The 23,809-nt window shown below is 43.9% G+C and overlaps 1 protein-coding gene across 1 annotated transcript in view; it reads right to left on the reverse strand.

Annotated features, from left to right (window-relative positions):
• The window catches only part of grin2ca (glutamate receptor, ionotropic, N-methyl D-aspartate 2Ca), a gene marked incomplete at both ends in the record, with an annotated part of 105,332 nt that overhangs the window by 44,176 nt on the left and 37,347 nt on the right, over window positions 1-23,809 (reverse strand). Inside the window, 1 exon segment of the mRNA XM_084329496.1 lies at window positions 17,008-17,122. Coding sequence (XP_084185622.1) covers window positions 17,008-17,122 — 115 coding nt within the window.

The raw sequence follows: 23,809 nt of genomic DNA on the forward strand, positions 1-23,809 counted from the left end.
ATCTAAGTAAACACATTTTTCTATGAATGATGTGACAATGAAAATCTGAAATCCTAATCTGAATCTGGTGTAGGTAAACAAACGAGATGTAGATAACGCCAGGGCAGCACAATAATAACAATGATTAAGCACCTAGGAACTATAGGAAACTAACAAACCACTGATTAATCGCCGCTTACTCAAGTCTCACACCTGATGTCACAGTGCAGGGGAATTCCTCTTCGCTTCCCAACTAGACATTCAGTAAAGAACCATCCACTTGACTCTCAAATCCCTGTTGACTCTTCTACCTGCTTACCTCTAATTCTAAAAGTTAACTAAATAACATTCTCCCACCTACACATAGTTTAGGTACTCCATCATTATCCCTGTCCCCTAATGTACCTTGAAGTGTTGCAGCAGCACGGAATTGATATTTCCGACAGGCTCACTCGAAGGAGCGCCGCCACCCGTGACCCTGCATTGAGTTTCAGAAGGCGTGTATCTGCTCTGACCCTGCTCTGACCATCTGCTTTCAAGCTGCGAAAAGGAGACGGTCACAGTAGATCGGCTCTTTCCCCCCCGTTGCCCAACGACGCGCTGGCTGACCCGAGTTGATTATTAAGTATTCAGTACGCTACGCAGGACCTCTGTGCTAAATGCTCCTCTCATTACAATGATTCAATAAACAAATGATCACACGGAGCAATTAGCGCGAGGTGCTCTGCTAAACGAAACCCACCTCGCCGCTGTGTTGTCGTTTGCTCTGTTCATCTGGATATTGTTGAATAAACTGTTCAGAATGTTCACTTAGCAAAACACAGACTCATTAAGACCTTTAATGGTAAACTAAAGTTAATCACTGAGACAAAACTAATTTAGCATTGTTAATTACAAAGCACAATTCTTTTTATGATATTGCCCACTATATACCAGCGCACTCACACTTTATGGTTCCATCTATATGTATGTACTCTTATAGACTTAACAAACCCCCTTGCAAGCTAAAACAGATTGATTGCTCGTTAACCAAGTATCTGATCTCCACATGAGTGATAGGTTACCCTGACAAGAAAACCACAAGCCAATAGCCCATTCTAAAATGTAATACAGAATAATCACCTGTGTGTGTGTGTGTGTGTGTGTGTGTGTGTGTGTGTGTGTGTGTGTGTGTGTGTGTGTGTGTGTGTGTGTGTGTGTGTGTGTGTGTGTGTGTGTGTGTGTGTGTGTGTGTGTGTGTGTGTGTGTGTGTGTGTGTGTGTGTGTGTGTGTGTGTGTGTGTGTGTGTGTGTGTGTGTGTGTGTGTGTGTGTGTGTGTGTGTGTGTGTGTGTGTGTGCGTGTGTTACATGCCTGTAAAATTGGTTATGGATTAATGTCCAACTGTGTGAGGATTGAGGATGTTGATGCAGCCCATACGGAAAAAGGATTATAAGAAAAATAGATCTGCTTTCAGAAAGATTTTAAGGTGATGATTCTGCCTTCAGATCGCATTTCCGTACTCATTTATCTTATTGCCTTACTCTCACCTTTCTTTTTATACTATTACAGTGTGTTTTAGATTACTGCTTGCCCAGACATAGCCTATATGCCAGATTATCTCATGTACCTTGATGTTGTCTATGTTCCTAAGGACAACTAGGCTGGGAATGTGCTTAGATTCTTTTTTAGTTTGTGGTTGCTTCAAAGCGTTAACCAAACAAAGAGCCCAAACATCAAAAACTTTTTTTATCAAATGCAGTATAGCAGTGGCCATTCTACTGACACTTCTGCTCTTTTCACAAATGATTTACATTTACATTCACATTTACTCATTTAGATGACACTTTTATCCAAAGCAATTAACCATATACGGTAATGGAACACCCCCATGAAATGTGGAAAGTGGACTAAGCCGAGGGAAGCGTGTTATGGAGAAATACGCAGGCTGACAGACATGTACATGTACGGTGATGTCGGATATGATATCTATTAACTTAAAGACCATATTAACTAATAAAGACCGTGCTGAAATATGACTGCCTTTTTCTGTTATGTTCGATTAATACCCAGGGATTAAAGTTCTCCTACATTTTATTCCAAATCGCGACAGATTTTCCGTCAATTTTCTACTTGCTGCATATGATTTGTAGATGCATACAATCTATTTTGATGTCGGTATTGGGTAGCCTATATAAACAATAATACGAGAGCATATACAAGAACAATGAATCTCACTGCCATGTATGATGTAGCCTATATCCGCCATGTGTAGCCTGCCTATATGTGATCAATACAAACTTGCACTTGAATTCCATCATGTCTGTGTGCGGGAGCTCACAAGGCTGTTGTCACAATGTAAATAAGAACGTGCACTGAAAAGTTACAGTATGTAGTTGGTTGATTATTTGTATGACAGTCAGTAAACCCATGCAAAAAGTATCCGTTTTATTTAATGAATTGAAAACATGCAGCATGCCTTTCCTCCCGGCAGCAACGACATTTATCAGGCAAATGCCCATCACTGAGTGGAATCCCTTTCTATTCACATAACTGCATTTGTGATGGAGCTTTGACAGCTACATGGGTGGTACAGTAACAGCTATTGCTCGATCCATCTACAATATCACGATGGACCGTGCCATGTATAGCCTGCCTATGTGATCAATAAAAACGCGAACTTGAATCCCATCATCATATTCATATGTTGTGTCTGTCCACTATGTTTATTACTTTGTTATTTCCCCCCCCCCCCCCCTATCTATGTAAAGCGACCTTGGGTCTCATTTAAAAAAAAAAAAAATTGACATGACATAAAACTAGACACACAAACATTAACAGTAAATATCCACAATAAATCACAGGACTATACAGTCCATTATTTGGATCAATATAAATGTAGGTTACAAGATATATACATAATACTTACAATACAATACATTACATACATGTGCTCTTGCTCGTTCTTCTTCCCCCCCCTCAGGACCCCCCTTGGATAATCCATCCATTATTTCGTTTCTAACCAAGGATTACAATTCATATGCTAACCTTTATTCTCTCCACCACCTCTAACCAGATTGCAATGCTGGCTTCATTGACACCTACAATTCTTGCGGTAGATATCTCTAGATAAATCACATCGAGATAGGTAAGAACCCATACCTTCCGGCACATTTTATCCGGTTGAATCCAGCGTGATGCTATCAGCTTTTTAGCAGCCGTAAGACCGGACAAAATTTGTCTCTTTAGCTGTATAGAGGCTGCTAACTGAGAAACATCATTCAACAACAATACAGAAGGCAGTACAGGTATGTTCAGAAAAAAGAAAAATCGGATAATTGCGTGGTTACTTCTTCCCAGAATATCTTAACAGGGGGGCATTCCCAATACATATGCATAAATGTACCGATATCACCCCTTAGACACAAGGAGCATAGAGAGTCTTGTTTAAGCCCCATTCGGTTCAATCTTATAGGAGTCAGGTAAGTCCTATGAATAAAATTAAGATTAATCTGTTGATGATCCGGGTTGCGTGACGCTAGTCGAACGTTTGCCCAGACTTCATGCCAATCAAAATCTACTTCCAAGTCTGGTATATCCTTCCTCCAAACTGAGTCTAGGGGAAGGATTCCATACAAAGACGTAAGTAAGTGATGATAAAAGTCAGATACGAAGCCTCTCGATGTCTCCCTTTCATAAAAGAATTTGTGATATCTGTGGTGCTCAAGTGGTATCTTTAATGGGACTCCATGAGCCTTCAAATTTGCTAATAACTGTATATAGAAATAATAAGTGGAGCTGGTGAGGTTAAATTTGTTATGAATATCTTGATAGCTACAGAAACCCCGTTCGTTGAAGATATCTCCCAATGTATGTATGCCCTGCTTTTCCCATTTGGGATATCTGATAGGTCGTTGTGCAATAAGGAGTGCATTGTTATTGAATAGGGGAGAATGGCTATGCCATTTATGTTGGTTAGTAATTTTTTTCTGTGTGTCACGCCATATCCGAATCACATGTGTAATAAGAGGGCCAAATTTCAAGTCGCATTGCTTAATTGATAATTTGGTGTATACTATATCCTGCAGTCTATGTGGTGCCACTATGTTTTCTTCTAATGTTCTCCAGGATACAGATGCTTGAGAATCAAACCAGGTGATCAGTGGTCTTAAAGAGAACGCTTTAAAATAGTGGTTGAAGTCTGGAAATGCTAAACCTCCGTCGGCTTTGTTTCTCTGTGCGGTGGATCTTTTTATTCGTGGAGGTTTGTTGTTCCAAATAAATTTATATGCGGTGGAGTGTAATTTTTTCCAGTAACCAGCAGGGGGGGGGGGGGGGGGGGGGGGGGGGGTAACGGTAAGATTGAGCTAAAGAAGTTGATTCTAGGTAAAACATCCATCTTAACTATTGATACTTAGGCCTGTACTGAGTTTTTAAGTTTTGACCACCTGTCAAAGTCATTTGTGATCCTATCTTGGAGTCTTGTATAATTATACTTCACCGTTTGGCATATAGTAGGGAATATTTCAACTCCAAGACATCTAAAGTGTTCTACCATTGGTATATTTTCTGGAAGGAATGTAGCCTTCGCAGAGACATTAAGTGGAAGGAAGGCCGACTTTGGCCAGTTTATCCTAAATCCCGATAGATTGCCAAAATTATCAATCAGCTTGAGAAGATGAGGCAGTGAGGTGGTAGGGTTTTGCATGAACAATATTACGTTGTCCGCATATAAACTAATATGATGCTGTGTGCCCTTAATTGAGATTGGCTCTATGGATTGGGACTGTCTTATATACTCTGCTAAAGGCTCTAAGGATAGAGCAAATAGTCTGGGACTAAGATGACAACCCTGTCTGGACAGGAAAGAGTATGGAGGTGAATTTACCTGTTATAATCATGGCCGATGGGTCTTTGTATAGTACTTTTATCATATTAATGAATCCGTTTCCTAACCCCATCCTTCCGAGTACTGCCCATAAATAAGACCATTGGGTCTCTTGAAAGGCGCTATATAAAATTAAGCTATTATTATTATTGTTATTATTATTATTATCACGTCTGTGCTCACAAAAAAAAATTACTGTCTTTTACTTTTAGTCTCAGTGAAGTTTCAACGGAGGTATCTATTCTAACCAACAAATTGAAGTAGAAAGCATTTCGTTGTGCCAATCTTATTTGGAAACATGACACAAAATAATAGTATGTCGCTTTTTATTTGAAAACAATATTTAATCGCGTTTGGAGGTGGGTGTTCTGCGTCTGCCCCCCGTGCCAAACAAGCAGGCCTACCTCTTGTTCACGCGTGAGCCTGTTATAATTACACTACTGTCGCTATTTTACAATGAACTATAATGAATTACGGGTCATACAGAAGTTGAACACGGCAGTGTTGGAAGTAATGCGCGGAAGCTTATTTCCGCGTTGCAGACTGCAATAATTCTACCACCGGGCGCCCAGGTACGCATGCTCCGAGCTGTGCGTAGATATACGCACAAAGTCAAGCACAAGTTCAATTTGATAAGTCCCACACTTTGCTTAGAAATGATCGTACGCAGGGTTTACGCACATATCTGTGCGTACGCAACGTTGATAAATGAGGGACTCTGACTCAAGTGATTTTTTCAGGACTCGACTTGGACTTGAGCACTGATGACTCAGACTTAGACCTGGACTCGAGCATTGACTGCATTCGGACTCGGAAGGTGCAGACAAGGACTTGGACTTGTTTAATTGATAAATCCATTCATTTTCTTTTGTAATAGGTCCTAATCATTTGCATAAGATATTGATGGCTAGTGCATTTGTTTGGCTATTGTGTCACAAAGTAAATAAACTGATTAAACTCCCATTGAAATGGTGACCGCTGTGTAATTTATTTTTAATGTCGACCTTTTTTATTTGTATGTCCGCTCTTTGACTGCCAGAGTGGAGTGGACTCAACCTTGATGACTTGGACTCGGACTCAGACTAGGGTAATGGGGACTCGACTCGGACTCGACTCTGGCTCTTCTTTGGTGACTCAGACTTGGACTCGGACTTGAACACTGGGGACTCGAGACTCGACTCGGACTTGAGATTAGTGACTCGACTACAACACTGATAGACAGAGTAGCATAGTACATAGTAGAATAGACAGAGTAGCATAGTAGATATTAGTATAGACATAGTAGGACAGTAAGACGTTTTCTTTTCTTTTTTTTTATTCAAAAGTGTGTTTTTTAGTTAACGGCGGAAGATTGGGCGGGATTCAGCTGTGGTGGGAAGTAAGTTGCACCACCTTGGAGCCAGAACAGAGAATAGCCTGCTTCCTTATCGATGACCCCCAGGAGCCCGAAGAGGATGGGTCTCAGGCAGCTGGAAGATACAGTACAGAGCGTAGGGATCCTGAAGGTGTGTAGTTAGAAGATGCAGAGCGTAGGGGTCTTGAGGGTGTGTAGTTAGAAGATGCAGAGCGTAGAGGTCTTGAGGGTGTGTAGGTAGATGATGCAGAGCGTAGGGGTCTTGAGGGGTGTGTAGTTAGAAGATGCAGAGCGTAGGGGTCTTGAGGGTGTGTAGGTAGATGAAGCAGAGCGTAGAGGTCTTGAGGGTGTGTAGTTAGAAGATCCAGAGCGTAGGGGGTTGAAGCGGATTCATGCAGCAATTGGAAGGCAGCGCAGCTCTCTGAGAAGTGGGGTGACGTGAGCTGACTTTGGTTGAAGTTGGAGATCAGACGGTGCGTTCCGTGCCCTTGGTGGCGCAAGACGACGAGCCTGTTGTGCAATGCGATAGTCGAGGTGAGACATGACTCTGCAGGAGGAGTCGGGTGGCTTCTTTTGTCACGTTGCTCAGTGTGCTAAATCAATGTCATTTGTTGTGACACTCTAAACAAATATCTTTCGCCTCACCTTAGTCTGTAGTGCTTAGGCAAGAAGCAGCGTCAATAAAGACTATCTTATCAAACAAGTCATTACTGTCACATTGGAGAAGAAAGAACGAAAGAAAGAAAGAAAGAAAGAAAGAAAGAAAGAAAGAAAGAAAGAAAGAAAAGAAAGAAAGAAAGAAAGAAAGAAAGAAAGAAAGAAAGAAAAGAAAGAAAGAAAGAAAGAAAGAAAGAAAGAAAGAAAGAAAGGAAAGAAAGAAAGAAAGAAAGAAAGAAAGAAAGAAAGAAAGAAAGAAAGAAAGAAAGAAAGAAAGAAAGACAGACAGACAGACAGACAGACAGAGAGACAGACAGACAGACAGACAGACAGACAGACAGACAGACAGACAGACAGACAGACAGACAGACAGACAGACAGACAGACAGACAGACAGACAGACAGACAGACAGACAGACAGACAGACAGACAGAGAGAGAGAGGTAGACAGACAGACCAGAAAGAAAGAAAGAAAGAAAAGAAAAGAAAGAAAGAAAGAAAGAAGATAAGAAAGAAAGAAGAAAAAGAAAGAAAGAAAGAAGAAGAAAGAAAGAAAAGAAAGAAAGAAAGAAAGAAGAAAGAAAGAAAGAAAGAAAAAGAAGAAGAAAGAAAGAAAGAAAGAAAGAAAAGAAAGAAAGAAAGAAAGAAAGAAAGAAAGAAAGAAAGAAAGAAAGAAAGAAAGAAAGAAAAGAAAGAAAGAAAGAAAGAAAGAAAGAAGAAAGAAAGAAAGAAAGAAAAGAAAGAAAGAACAGTATTTGAATATCCTCTTCCTCTCGGGACATTAGATGTATTCCAGTCTATTGGCGGCCTATTGATAAATCCTCTTGTTGCCATTTTCTCCCAACTTATGGCTCTTGTAAAATGGATCAGAATTTCAAATCTCATCAAAACACGCCGGGCTGAAACCCACTGTGTCCCCGTGGCTGGTCAGTATCTGCCGCTAAGCTCCTCACACTGGTCCATTGTTACGGCTCTGAAACCACTCAGTATAAACACTCCGAAATAAACAAATGCTGTGTTTCCATCTATCCCTGATTGGCAATTTAGGGGGTAAACGTTATAGTGACAGACTTATAATGAATGGTCTTTGACAGTTTTGGGGAAACTACTAGCTACTTCACAATGAAAAGTATAGTTGTATAAACTGAATCTTAATTACTTTTGTAAAAGTTTAGTTTGTGAAACTACAGTCATTTAGCTTTCTGTCATTTAGCTGTCAACTACAACTACTATAGTAGTATACTTGATTTATGGAATAGTATTACTTAGGCGTACAAACCCTCAAGAGGGAACAGGGAAGAATCAGGAAAATGCAAAACTACCCAAACTACATGACCCCAGATTTGAACGTGGTTAAATGACTGTACCACCCAACTACTGTGAAATTTGCGTTAACACTAGCACAGCCGACAAGGGGTCAAATCATGACCCCTAGGCATTTTCAATAAATGTATCCTCGTCACTCGGTCGAGCTCCAGCTCTGTCACTCAATGACTTTTCCTAAAAGTACCCGTTTCATCTGGCACGGTTTCTGAAATTTCAAAATGACTTCAGGAAAATGTAATTAGAACGTTATTCCACATATGGGCCGTTGGAACAGACGAAAGTAACAACACTTTGCGAGCATCTAGCGCAGGGTTGGCCAACCCGTGGCTCGCGAGCCGAATGTGGCTCTTTGCCCGTCAATGTGTGGCTCTTCTATCCAAAATAAATAAATAAAATATTATAATATATATTTTTTTATTTCTTTAAAAAAAATGTTTTATGTCACTCAAACCTACATTTCATTGTGGTAAACCTCATATTTTTATATTCAGAGGTAATTATATAGTTTACACTGTTTATTTTTCTCATATTTCTCATATAAGCTGTCGTTCATCTGACCCGTTCCTGGCGGGAATTAGTGGCATTTTCTCCATGGCTGTGCTAGTGTTAAACTAGTAATTGGACTGCATGTTGTTAACTACTCTTTTGACATGCCTGGTAGAAGGCTCTAGGTTCTGTGAATATTGAAACCAAACGCCTCTGTTCTGCACTGGCAACCAACCAGTTTTCCCCCCAAACCATCAGACTCGTCAACAGAGCCCATTGACCCCCCCCCCCCCCCCCCTCATTGCACATCACACAACATCACAATTTTTTTGCGGAATGACCTGACAATAAAGGCAACTGAATCTGAATCTGGCAACAGGGAAATCACATGTCACTCCAGGAGCATACATCTACAATCCAAGGCTGTGTAGATTAAATATTCAACAGTGTAGGTTTTTTTATTTCAGTTCCGAAATAAACTTTCAGCCAGTACCACCATCATTTCAGGGGGTTCTGCCGGAGATATACAGTCAGGAAAACCAGGTTTTCTCAGGTCCGTATATCACACCGCCAGATAGCGGAGTGCTGGCAGGAACGCGTCCCGCCTCCAGAGCTTCTTCTATGTGGCAGTCATCACGATATACGATATTGCCTATTTTCTATGTCTCCATGTCCTCTCTCCACCGTTCCAAGTTACCTTGACTTTTAAAGAGGTACAGTAATGGGCAGTGGGGGGTGGTGGTGGTGGTGGTGGATGATAGTAGCTGGACGGTGACTGTCAGGCAATTGCAAAGTATGGCGGCCAACGACCATCAAGACGGAGCGTATTTGAAAAGAGCACTGTGGTGATTTAACACACCAATAAATTAGCCGGAGACCGCTAGCGCGCAGGGTTTCCATGCCCAGGACGGGTGCAATTAGTCGGTTGAACATAGAGGAAAGAGCAGCCGGAAGGTACCGCAGACAAAGGCGGTCAAAAGCCGTGATTGATTCTCAGCACTCTCAGAGTTCAAAGACAAGAGGGCAAAGCAAGAACACGCCCTCGCCGGAACATAACCCTTTTGTTTACGACAAAGGACACGCTTTCCTCTTTCTCTTTGTTTACAAGGGGAGGAAGAGCGTTAAGCTGATCTGTAAGAAAGAGAAAAAGCTATAAAGAGGTCATGCCGAGGGGGCAAACACTGCGCTACGCCGTTAACCTTTAAGACAAGGTTTGCAAGACAAAAGCACAGACAGAACCTGAGGAGCAGAGTTCTCTTTCTCTCTCTCAAGATAGAAATAAATAGAAAGCACCTGAGCCGGAAGGCTGGAGGGAAGAAACGGTTCTAGAATTTCAAATAGCTTTTAATTACAACAGCAGCTTTGTGAGTTGCATATGATTGGTTTAATTATGCAAATGACCACGGACATCCACCCCATTTCAATACAATGTTTTTAATTCATACCATGGTCTGGGTGAATACTCTTTTCTGATTGGCCGCCAGGTGTGAATTTTGTGGACCAACCAACTAACCAACCAAACAACTGATCGACCTAAAGAGTGCCCTTTAGAGCTGCTGGTCGCAAAAATTCAAATGTAAAATCTGGCTTAAAATTGTGTTCTCTTTTTCAATGCAGCTGAGATCACATTAGACAATAAAATACAAAGTGAAACATATTGTAACGTTGCTTGCTTTTTGCACCACATTGTTGACGACTCTCGAGGCAGGTTGATAGTTCTCAGTTCACTGCTTTATTACAACGGTTTTCATATAGGTTGCAGTATAAGTGACTCATGTCTACACATTCCCATGCCCCAAGAGGCCGCACCCCAGGTGCTCCACCCTCTTATAGCCTTCCCAGGTCAGCCTGCGCACTCTCGACTTTGTCAACCTGCGGCTGGCGCGACCAATAGTGCAGAGTGACAGCTCGGCTGACCAACCACCCAAATCCCAGGGTCGCAAACAGATTTGTCTTTGGTCTACAGTAGGTGAATACTCTTTTCTGATTGGCCGGCAGGTGTGTGTGTAGCTTTTCTCGTTATTAACTGCCTGGAAGTAAAACGGCGGATTTTAACATTTCTTTCAATCTATTTGGAGAATACAATGACAGATTAGAATTATTCCTTATCATAACTGTAAGCTCTTGCTTCATACATTTACATTTAGTAATTTACCTGACGCTTTTATCCAAAGCAATTTACACGTTCTGTAACTCTGGCAGCTGAGGGTAAGATTGTTCGCCAAACAGAGTCGAACTTGAGTGCTACAGTCTTGAGTGCATAGTAGGTAGTAATATAGGCAAGGTAAAGTCCTTTGTAGCAAAGTGTATAATAGTAAAAGACAGTATGAAGGTTAGTATTTATTTTATTTTATATTGTATATATTTAAATAACCATGTCATAAGCCGGATAGTCAACTTGTAGGTGTGTGTTAGACGGTTTTAAGGCACCCCGCGGAGGCGTCGGGGGGGTTCTTCGACCTCCACGTCATGCCTTGATACCGTTTAGCGCACACCTGCTCACTGATTATCCCTAGCATAATGTTATGCTACTGCATGTGAATTATAATGGAGTGACAATACCTTAGCTGGTAATCACACACACACACACACACACACACACACACACACACACACACACACACACACACACACACACACACACACACACACACACACACCTACACACACACACACACACCTACACACACACACACACACACACACACACACACACACACACACACACACACACACACACACACACACACACACACACACACACACACACACACACACACACACACACACACACACACACACACACACACAAACACAATTGATTTAGTGATCCATATCCGACCTGCTCCCTGTCTCCCCCGACTGCTAAAACACCTGAGAGCCTACAGTACTATACAGTACAGCCTCCAATTACAGAGCTATAGCCCAGAGCCCCCATAACATATCGGAAGTTAATAGGAACAATCCTTCAGAAAACATCAATACTACGCAATTAGCTTTTAAATGCCTGCAGCTGTTTACCTCAAAATGAGGTTTAACTGAACAGCCTCGACTCAAGGGGCCGAGATGCCGGTCCCCAGAGTCCACACTCGGGGCCCCCGACGATTAGCTTGACTTTATCAGGTCACAGTGAGCTCAGGGTTTTGAGGCAGCATATTGTAGCATCCCAGGAACACACCTGTCAAAAGTGTGTGGATGGATGTGTCTGTGTGTGCCAGTGTTGGGCAAGTTACTTTAAAAAAGTAACTAGTTACAGTTACTAGTTACTTCTTCCAAAAAGTTACTAAATTACTTACTTAGTTACAAATTATAAAAGTAACTAGTTACTTCAAAAAGTAACTATTGCGTTACTTTCAAGTAAATTTTTTACATAAACAACGTACACAAATCTAAACAATTTTTATGTTGCTGTGGGACAAAGTGAGACTAGCCTCCAATCAAAAGCCATGTAGGTAGATATTATAATTAGGGCTGTCAGTTTATTTATTAAAAATGTAATAAAATAAATAAATGTAATCTCATTCATTCCATAAGAACGTAGAATAAACATTTACAGATTTTTTTTTTAATGGTATGGTTCTTGGTATCTGATTCTAGGGTAGATGGATCTCAGGGAATGTATTCCCAGTGTCAGAAATACTGTGTCTGTTACTAAGCTTGAGTAAATTGTAATGAACCAAATGTGTTAAAAATTTTTAACACCATGCTAAAATTGACCAGACCTGAACAATCAAATCATACAAATACAAACACAATAGATGTTTTGGAACTTTTGATATGTATTGCCCCTCAACAGGCTACAACCTGGCAACATTAAATTATGCTTGTTAAGCACTATACCAAAAATAAATAACAAATATATACTGATTGATTGAACATTTTAATGAACAGATTGCAGAATGGGTACTGTACAGTACAGCTCAATACACACAATTGTTAAGGGGATGCAGACCAGAGAAAGACTGTCATCTTGTTTACAACAGGGTCGCCCATTTTCAATTCATAATGACATTTATGACATACACAACATACAGATATAAGAATCTAATCTAATCATCTAATCTAATCATGACAGATATGCACTCTTTGTAGTACAAATAAAACAAAAAAACAGATGTGTCGTGTGTGTCTCTTTCTGTATCTCTCTAGTTCTCTATCTCTCTCTCTCTCTCTGAGCACCTGAAGACGGTGCTATTAAACCAGGAAGTGCAGCACTATGTTGATAAGGCTGTCAGCAGTAGAGCCTCCACTACTGTAGTGCCCTGCGCTGCAACACAACAAACACAAGAGCGAACAAAAAACGCTCATGGACCCATCTCTCGTTGACTGACTCGCTTGTGTTGTTCGTTGGATTCCTTTTGGATTATTTGGGCTCGCCAAACAAACTATCAAAACGTACACAGACCCACGGACCGCGGTCTCTCGTTGACTGACTCGCTTGTGTTTTCGTTGTGTGTCTGACTATGCATGCTTTCGAACACCGGCCCAACTCTACCTCTGATTGGCTTACCATGAAATTGCACTTAACCTCAGCCAATCGTCAGCATGTATGCGCTTGTCTCGCGCACTGCCCACTAACCAAGGAAGAACAGTATTGCCTCTCGGCTCAGAGATCTAGTTGGTCTGATGAAAAAAACTGCTTCAATCATAGTAACGCAGTAACGGTAACACCGTTATTAAGATTGGAAGAGTAATCCGTTACTGAAAAAAGTAACGCCGTTAGTAACGTTGTCTGGAAAGGCCTCAAAACCATCACTAATTACAAACCAAAATCCCCACAGACGTCTGACAACCTTCTCCTTGCTAATGAGCTAAATGAGTTCTACTGCAGGTTTGACAAGGAACCCCCGGCCCCCTTTCCTCACACCCCCAGACCACAATCCCCCCCCCCCCCCCCCCCGGTCCCCAGTGGTAACCCTGTCTCCCCTACCACGCCCTCCTCCCCCCCCCCCCACCCCCCTTCCCCTTCCCCTCTCCCGCCACCCCTCCCCCCCTCCCTCTCTGTCACAGAAAGAGAGGTGAACCGCCTGTTCAAGAGCCAAAACCCCCGGAAGGCAGCCGGTCCTGACTCTATTTCACCTGCCACCTTGAAGCACTGCGCCGACCAGCTGTCCCCAGTGTTTACTAAAATTTTTAACACCTCACTAGAGCTGTGTCAGGTCCCAGTGTGTTTTAAGGCCTTGACCATCATCCCCGTCCCTAAGAAGGCCAAGGTCACATTCCTTAATGACTACAGACTGGTCGCCCTGACGTCTGTGGTCATGAAGGTCTTTGAGCGCCTTGTCCTGGCCCACCTGAAGTCCACCACAGACCCTCTACGCCAGGATTCTGTTGGTGGACTTCAGCTCGGCATTCAACACCATCCTCCCGCACATCCTGGAGCATCAGATGTCCCTGCTGCAGGTACCGGACTCTACCTGCAGGTGGATTACGGACTTCCTGACTAACAGGTCACAGCGGGTGAAGTTGGGAATCAACATCTCCGATCCCAAGTCCATCAGTACTGGCTCCCCACAGGGCTGCGTTCTGTCCCCACTACTTTTCTCCCTGTACACCAACAGCTGCGTCTCTCTGCACCCCTCGGTCAAACTCCTGAAGTTTGCGGACGATACCACCCTGGTGGGTCTCATATTCAGGGGGGATGAGTCTGCCTACAGGAGGGAGATCGAGAGGCTGCAGAGCTGGTGCAGCTGCAACAACCTGGACCTCAACACCCAGAAAACAGTGGAGATGGTAGTGGACTTCAGGTGGAAGGCAGCCCCCCCCCACCCCGATCATTCTGGGAGGCACTCCGGTGGTCTTTGTGGAGTCCTGCCGCTTCCTCGGCATGACACTCTCCCGGGACCTAAAATGGGAGCTGAACACCATCGCTCTCAACAAAAAGGCCCAGAAGAGGATGTTCTTCCTACGTCAGCTGATGAAGTTCAGGCTGCCGAGGACTATGATGGTCCAGTTTTACACCCCCATCATCCAGTCCATCCTCACCCTCTCCATCATCACCTGGTTCCCTGCAGCCACGGTCAGGGACAAGGCCAAGCTGCAGCGGGTGATACGCTCGGCGGAGAGGGTGATCGGCTGCCCCCTTCCGTCCCTCGAGTCCCTACATTCCACCAGGGCCTTGAGGAGGACGAGGAAGATCATGGCAGACCCTGCCCACCCGGGTCATAACCTCTTCAACATGCTCCCCCACGGCAGGCGGCTACGGCTGCCCAAGACATTAAAGTCCCGCCATAGACTCAGTTTCTTCCCCTCAGCAGCTCGCCTGGTAAACTAGTCAGGTGTCCCCCTGCTCCCCTCCCCCCTCTATGGCGAGCTGCTAGGGCTGGACCTCTGGACTTGAACTGTGTTGCACTGTATCCATGTCCCCAACCACTGCACTTTTACTGTCTTATTGTTGTCTCACTGTTCTGTCCTGTTTTGCACTTATTTATTATTATATTATTCCTATTTGTGAAGAAAAAAATCATGCACTGTAATGTCAAATCACATTCCATTTGTATATACAATATGGTGAATAAAGTAATCTGAATCTGAATCTGAATTTATAACGCCGTTATTCCCATCACTGGTGTGTGCATCCTGGTTTCCCTATATTTTTTCTGGCCTTGTGGGGACATTGGTCGGATCCCAAGATAAGATATTCCTTTATTGATCCCCGGCCTTGGGGAAAGTCGGGCGTCATAGCAGCATGGGGGAGGAGATGTACAGGTATGTGCAGGGTAATAGAAGAAAGACATAAATATAGGCACAACAATTTTATCTGAATATAAAAAAATATGAGAAAATAAATAAAACACTACATTATACATTACAATAAATATGGGCAATAAAGAATTAGAATCTGAATATATACGATGATTAAAGTAAAGTAAACAGAATACACAGGTGCAGTATACACAAGGTACCCTAACTGGCATGATATACGCCATACATTATAGGCTATACAGTATGTTATACGTTAAATAGCCCCATGTCCCACAATGACAAGGGGCTATTTTTGGACAAAGGGTTATGGCCAATGGTAGGTGCCCACGAGTGTGTCTGTATCTGATAATCTGAGAGGAGGTTCTTTCATCACATAGATATAGATACCCAGAGGTATCAGTGCAACTCAGTTTGACTGTATTCTATCTTGGGTATCTCAGTCGGTAGATCGCTCATCTTTGATTCAGAAGGTTCTGGGTCCGATACCCGGGGCACCACCCACTAAGCGGATGAGTACATGTATCATAGCTTGGGCAGCTGAGCTTGAGTAACTAGCTGACAGTGACGGTAGGTGTGGCGCTCCACCCCTGCAATCCATCTCCCTGTTCTAGCGCATTGAAAGGGGGGCAGACTCCCACGTTGTACAGCCGCTTCGACCTACTTACTTACTTACTTTACAAACTGACCAACGATGTGTGAAATCACCCTGCTTTCCATGTGCAAAGGACCGATTGAAACAAGGGTAGGGACCGATTGAAACGAGGGTAGGGGCCGATTGAAACGAGGGTAGGGGCCGATTGAAACGAGGGTAGGGGCCGATTGAAACGAGGGTAGGGGCCGATTGAAACGAGGGTAGGGGCCGATTGAAACGAGGGTAGGGGCCGATTGAAACGAGGGTAGGGGCCGATTGAAACGAGGGTAGGGGCCGATTGAAACGAGGGTAGGGGCCGATTGAAACGAGGGTAGGGGCCGATTGAAACGAGGGTAGGGGCCGATTGAAACGAGGGTAGGGGCCGATTGAAACGAGGGTAGGGGCCGATTGAAACGAGGGTAGGGGCTGATTGAAACGCGGCTGTAAGGTAATTGGAGAACAGCTCTCCCATCAGGTTCATACTAGGATTTGTGTTCGGGTTGCGTGCGTCTGGTAATGATAACCCTTGGTGATTATGGGGGGATGAAAATGATCACAACAATACTCAGAGGGGTCGATATACATCACGATACCTGCTTAGGTGTGGAGAATTGCATGTTTGATCACACGTTTAAAAATCCTTTTGTGAGAAATTTGAATACTATTTGCTTTTTTATCATGAATCACATGATATCACACACACACACACAGGCTCACGCACACACACACACATGCTCATGCACACACACGTACACACGCACACACACACAAACAAACACACACACAAACACATGCTCACGCACAAACACATACACACACACTTGTGTAGTGATAAAGACCGCTCCGCTGGAACCACCTGTGGCCCTGCTGACCTATAGGTTTGAATCCCTCCTGACCCCTCTCAGGTGTCTCTCCTCCTCTGCCTTCATCCCCATCGCCTGTCAGCCTCCCTCCTGTCTTAACTGAGTCTCCTGAGGCGCACGGCCCACGCGGTGAAGACGTACCTTGTCCCACTGTCTCTCTCGGTCCAGTGTGATGATGACCATGGATGGGTTCACCAGGTAGCCCTCGCTGTTGAAGGAGAAGTCGTTGTGTTCCCAGGTGACGTTCAACATGTGCCTGAGGGGATCAGAGAAGAAAAACACTCTGTGAAAACAGATATAAACCACGCCCCCTTTTCTTGATCCTCCAATCACAACGTTTCGCTTCCCTCGGACGAACAGGTTCAAGATAGGTCGACAGACAGGAGAAGTGAAATCTCAAATGTTATGGCACTCCTACTATCTATTATCAGTTCCCTAAAAACAAACAAAAACTAAATAACACCAGGGATGGGGACATTTGTGGACCAACTAACTGGCTGACCGCCCTTACCAACCTATAGAGTGCCATGTATAGGTGCCGGTCGCAGCAAAAATACTAAACAAAAGCAACCTGGCTTAAAAATGATGTTGCAATTTTTCCATTCAACCTTTATTTATCACTCGGGAATGCAATTGAGGGTGGGCCCTAATTTTCCAATGCAGATCAAATTAGGCAAAGTGAAACATACTAAAAACAATAAAGTTAGGCCACAATGATTTTCTTTTGATGAAAAACCATAAAATACAAACAAAGCACAGATAAAAATCTATTAGAATCAGTTAGTCACATACTGACGCAGGGAGGTTTGCAAACCTGCTCTTAAATTATCCAGAAGTTGGCGGTAAATTCACTGTTAGTTTTTTTTTCTTCTTTTTTATCCACTTTTTCTCCTTATTTTTTTTCAGTTTTTCTCCCATCCCAATTTAGTCGTGCCAATTCCCCCCTCCCCTGTCTTGATCGTTGCTTGCATGGTCGGTCGTAGGGAGGGTTGAAGAATCTAATCTATGTCCCCTCCGATAAATGCAGAGTCAGCCAGCCACTTCTTTTCACCTGCCAGCGCGGACTCTCATTGGTGAGGTGTAACGTGTGGGAGGCTCACACTACCCTCGACATCTCCTGTCCTTGCTGTGCAGGCGCCCTGACCGACCTGTAGGAGTCGCTGTTTACAACGACCAGATTACCAACCATCGACTCCCCTCCCGCTGACTCTGCCAATTGAGTCAGTATGATGGCCGGCCCAAGCCGGAGGCAACGCTGACAGCCGGATTCGATACCGGTGTCTCACGCGTCGGTGACGAGCTCTTAGACCGCTGCGCCACCCAGACGCTCCCCACTGTTAGTGTTTGTTGAAGCTCATTCCAAGAAGCTGAGGCGCTAAAACAAAAGGCTGACTCTCCAAGTTCAGAACGTGCAGCGGAGGACCGCGAGTCACTCATCTGAGCGAGTCAGAGGCACTCCATCATTCCAATCCAGCATCATTGTGATATAAGGTGGTAATTGTAAGGGCCTTAAAAAGATAAACAGTAATATAAATGTTTATGTCGTGTCTCTGCCAGAGAAGACCAGCCCAGTTTATCATACAGGATGCAATGGCGAGCACCATAATCTATCACCAGTAATGCATCTGAGTGCAGAATGATAGAGACGTTTAAGAGTGATCAGCGTTTCTATGAAAGACATTGCCACAATCCAATAGCTGGTTTTGTTTTGATAAAATAACCCAATTTCTTGCTGTATTGCGAGATTGTCTGTATGAATTATTTTTCTACGAAATCTGTGAGGAAGCTCTCGACTGACGAACACCATCACTCTCTTCCTACCTCTCGGCCGTGTCTCTCTCTATCTCTCGTTGGTTCTGCAGAACTGCTCCTACGCTGGGCTTATGGGTCAGTACCGACTATCCACCATACAGCTCCTCTATGGGTCAGTACCGACTATCCACCAAACAGCTCCTCTATGGGTCAGTACTGACTATCCACCATACAGCTCCTCTATGGGTCAGTACCGACTATCCACCAAACAGCTCCTCTATGGGTCAGTACCGACTATCCACCAAACAGCTCCTCTATGGGTCAGTACCGACTATCCACCATACAGCTCCTCTATGGGTCAGTACCGACTATCCACCAAACAGCTCCTCTATGGGTCAGTACCGACTATCCACCATACAGCTCCTCTATGGGTCAGTACTGACTATCCACCAAACAGCTCCTCTATGGGTCAGTACTGACTATCCACCAAACAGCTCCTCTATGGGTCAGTACTGACTATCCACCAAACAGCTCCTCTATGGGTCAGTACCGACTATCTACCATACAGCTCCTCTATGGGTCAGTACCGACTATCCACATACAGCTCCTCTATGGGTCAGTACCGACTATCCACCATACAGCTCCTCTATGGGTCAGTACCGACTATCCACCATACAGCTCCTCTATGGGTCAGTACCGACTATCCACCATACAGCTCCTCTATGGGTCAGTACCGACTATCCACCATACAGCTCCTCTATGGGTCAGTACCGACTATCCACCATACAGCTCCTCTATGGGTCAGTACTGACTATCCACCATACAGCTCCTCTATGGGTCAGTACCGACTATCCACCATACAGCTCCTCTATGGGTCAGTACCGACTATCCACCAAACAGCTCCTCTATGGGTCAGTACCGGCGCTGGCGGCTCACCATCCGTTGCCATCTTTCCCCTTCAAATACTTTTCCCGTCTCCTGTCATTAATTTAATTTCTTCCAGGTGTAAACCCAGAAGCTAAGTGCTTTTTATATCCTCTTTATACAACGAATTCCTTTCCATACTCGTCATGATTACTCTCACTATAGGTCACAATGCCGTGAGGTAAGTGCAGGTAATTCCTAGCAAGACCCACGATCCTGGAGAACAGCTCGATCGCCTCGGAGAGGGGTCAGTAATTCTCTATTGGCCCGGGATGCGTGTTTTTTCTCTCTCTCTCGGGGTCTCTGTCCCATCCTATCTTTAGCAACCCCCCCCCCCACCCCCGACTCCACCGGGTTGGAAGTGATCTTCCCCCTTTTCCGGAAGCCACTCCATCAGGAGGCTCGCTAGCAGGAAACCGCTCACTCTTTCGGAGGCCAAGCCGCCGGCCTGGAGGCGAGAGCTAACGACAGGTCCCCGCTCTCTCCCCCCCCTCCCCCGTCCTCTCCCCTGTGGAGTGCACCTGGCCACAAGCTGCCTGGTTCAGGCTGTTGCAACGCGGCATACATTTAAATTTTAATCTGTTAAATCTTATTTCCTGTGTCTGTGTGATCGTTGGTGTGAGACAGACTAGTAGTGGAATGGTATTTAAATGTAAATTTCTCATCGAGCCAGATGCCAAGATATTTAAACTCGGTGACTCTCTCAAAACCACTTACAGTGGATATATGCAAACCGTTATAATCAATACTTCTGTACCAAGTACCAATTTAAGATAAGCGCTTCCTGAAGAGCATTGAAGGAAAGTTGTAAGTTCTCAATGGGCAGTTGTACAGAGCCAGCAATACAATACACAACAGTGTCATCAGCATAAAGATGGGCTTGACAACCATTCGATGAAGAGACAATATCATTCATATGAATGTTTCAGACTGGGCGTTTCCCGCCTTCGCACACTGGCGCCTCTCAAACTAATCATTCTGAAACCAATCGCCTTTCTATCCAAACCAATACTAGATCATCTCTGTAGGAGCGAGGGATGATCCACTGTATCAAATGCTTTAGACAGATCTACAAAAAGGGCAGCACAGTATTGCTTCCTGTCTAATGCAGATATTATATAATTTGTAACTAATGTAAGAGCTAAACTAGTGCGGTATTTAGCTTTAATTGATGCAGACTTATTACTGAGTTACTTGAAAGAAAATACTTGAGTTGATTGTTTTACAAGTTATTTAGATATGGATATGGAAAGTAATCACATGGGCCGATTTGCAAATTCAAGATAATCTGCCCGGTTGAGATGGAAATATTAAATATAAGCGTTGATTGCTCAGTGATAATTGGAGCGGACAGTTTTAGAAAAAAATAAGTTATCCGATTTATCCCCCAGTTGAGCTCCTGGCTTGCAATGCTTTAAAGTGGCACAATGTTGACTTATTTTGCACATAATCTCACACACGTCCAAAAACTCAAACACAAACTGTGGACACATTAATTTAGTTTGATCTACATCATTGCATCCTGTTGTAATTAACCCTTTCACTACCACACTACAGGTTAACCTTCTGTAGTGTGGTTGTGATAGGGTTAACCTTCTGTAGTGTGGTTGTGAAAGGGTTAACCCATTGTTGTGTGGTAGTGAAAGGGTTAACCTTCTGTATTGTCGCAGTGAAAGGGTTAACACACAACACGAGGAGTCAATGTCCCCGCTGACATCACTGGTGGCCATATTCAAACCCACTTACTCTCAATTACTGTCAAACTAAATTAATGTGTGCAAAACTGTTTTTGGAACATGTGTGAGATTACGTGCAAAATTGATCAGCATTGTTTTTTTTTGGCAAAGTGCCCCTTTAGGTACATGTTGTGTTGTTTTTTAACACGTCCATGACATACGTGTACGTGTTTAACTAGGCACCACACGTCCTCTGTTGTTTCAACACATCTCTGCTTATTAGACCTTATTAGTCTGCTCTCTCTCTCGCCTGCTCTCACTCCAGCAGAGGTGATGAAGGCCCGCTGGGCAGAGAATAGCCATTAGGCCTGTCCGTGTGAAAAGCCCCCTTTTATCTGCTAATCTGTGATAATCTCATTAACAAGTAAATTGACTCATTATCAAAAGCTCATTGCAAAGAGGCCTAATTGAATGAGGTTGAACCAACTGGCGACCACTAAGAGGACTGGAGACAGGAATGTGCTCCTTTGAACTGCGACTTGAGAGAAAAAGAGTACTGTTATGTTAGGAGGATGACTAACATACATACGTGCCTTGAATTGCCCTTTGGGGGACGGATAAAGCATTTTGAATTTAACCGAATTCAATGAACTGACTGACTGAGAGCAATATCGAGTGCTTTTGTTGTAACTCCCAGACTCTTGTGTTTCTGTCTTGGACCGTTACTATTCCAGTCATGTCTCCGGGGTGTGAAGGGAGGAAAGAGAGTGGGGTTGAACAGTGATATCAACGTCTGAAATAACACTCCCCAGCAGTTTCCCTCCTCACGAAGGACTTGAGTTTTACAAAAAGGGGAAAGTTCTGTCCCCCGCGGCGAGCCGGACTCGGAACAGAAAATTGCTTCCGAGGAGATCTGAGGGGAGGCTGATGTTTTAATAGAAGGGAACTGTGTCCGATTATATACAGTGGGAGGATTTTGGCCCTGAAATTGAGCCCCTCCCACTTAGACACACATCCACCAGCACGCACACATGCACACACACAAGAGCACACGCGTGTTTCTACATAAATGCATGCGCGCACATACACACGCACACACTGTATCCTGGTGTCCTGTCCATCGCCTCTCAACCCCCCCTCCAGCAGAATGACCTTGGCCGTTTCTTTTTACCACATGCTGACACTGGAGCTGTTTCCTCCCGAGCCTTCCTTCGACTGATTAAAAACGTCCTCCTACAAAATAGGATTTTCACCATGTTCCGTGGCACAGATGGCACCAGATTGCTCTCTTTGGTCCAGGTCTGAGCGACGAGGGCCACACTTAATCGGTCTTCATCCTCCCTCAACCCCCCTCACCCAATTATCTCAGTCTGCAGTGGAGAGGGGCCACTCTGAGCGCTAGATGTGGCAGAGGATGGGGGTTTTGGAGAGTGACAATGACAGTAAACAGTGCTCCACAACACCAAACAGATGGAAAGTCATGAATAAATGACAACTGTCGACTGCACTCAAGCCAGTTCATGCCCACTGTTGTGTCGTTACCTCATAATCTTCTCAACCGACCTATCTCAAACCCCGCCCGCTTTTCTTGATCCTAGAGGGAAGCGACAGTCGTGATTGGAGGATCAAGAAAAGAGGGCAGGGTTTGAGATAGGGTATTGTAATCCCTATCCCGCACGCGTGAATATTAAAGGCAACCAACTTGTGTTCAGCTTTTCTCTGATTGGCCACGACCCCACGCCGCTAGCCCGCCCCCTTTTGCCGCGATCGCGGCAGGAACCTTCAAGTTCCCTGGTGCAAAATAAATCTGGTATTTGGATTATGACGTTAATTAATAATAAACACTGTTAGGACTCTTAATAATAAACACTGTTAGGACTATCTGACTCTTAATAATAAACACTGTTAGGACTATCTGACTCTTACTAATAAACACTGTTAGGACTATAAACACTGTTAGGACTATCTCGATTCACACGTCACTACTGTAACTAGAAACTCTGGGTGTCACTGTACATCAGTGTGGAACTGTACGCTGAAGCCCTTCAATAACAGAGCTCTCATATTTTGCGAATGCATAAACTATATCTTAAATTATGTGTCTAATATGGCTGTCGCCTATCAATGACTTCGCGACAGCCATATTAGACACATAGCCGTAATTTAAGATATAGTTTATGCATTCGCAAATATGAGAGCTCTGTCATTGAAGTGGGTGGTGGCAGCGTTACTAACAGCGTTCACCCTGATGTAAAGTAGCGATTTTTATTGTTTTGTCATGACAAACCAATTACATAATCCCAACATATGTGTAAAGAAACAACATATTCCAGTTAACGGTATATTTTTTTAATGATTCATTACGGTATAAATTAGGTTAACTGGAGCTGCGTATTGCTGGCTCTCATATTTGCGAATACAATAGCGTTCACCCTGATGTAAACAATTCTACAACGGAAGACGGCCGCGGGCGGCGCAACTCTCTGCCGCGCGGTCACGTGGCCATGTGGCCAATCAGAGAAACGCTGAACGAAAGGCTGAACACAAGTTGGTTGCCTTTAATATTCACGCATCCCACACAGACACCACAC

Source organism: Notolepis coatsorum, assembly GCF_963971535.1.
Source record: "Notolepis coatsorum genome assembly, chromosome: 14".
In the NCBI taxonomy this organism is placed as follows: Eukaryota; Metazoa; Chordata; class Actinopteri; order Aulopiformes; family Paralepididae; genus Notolepis; species Notolepis coatsorum.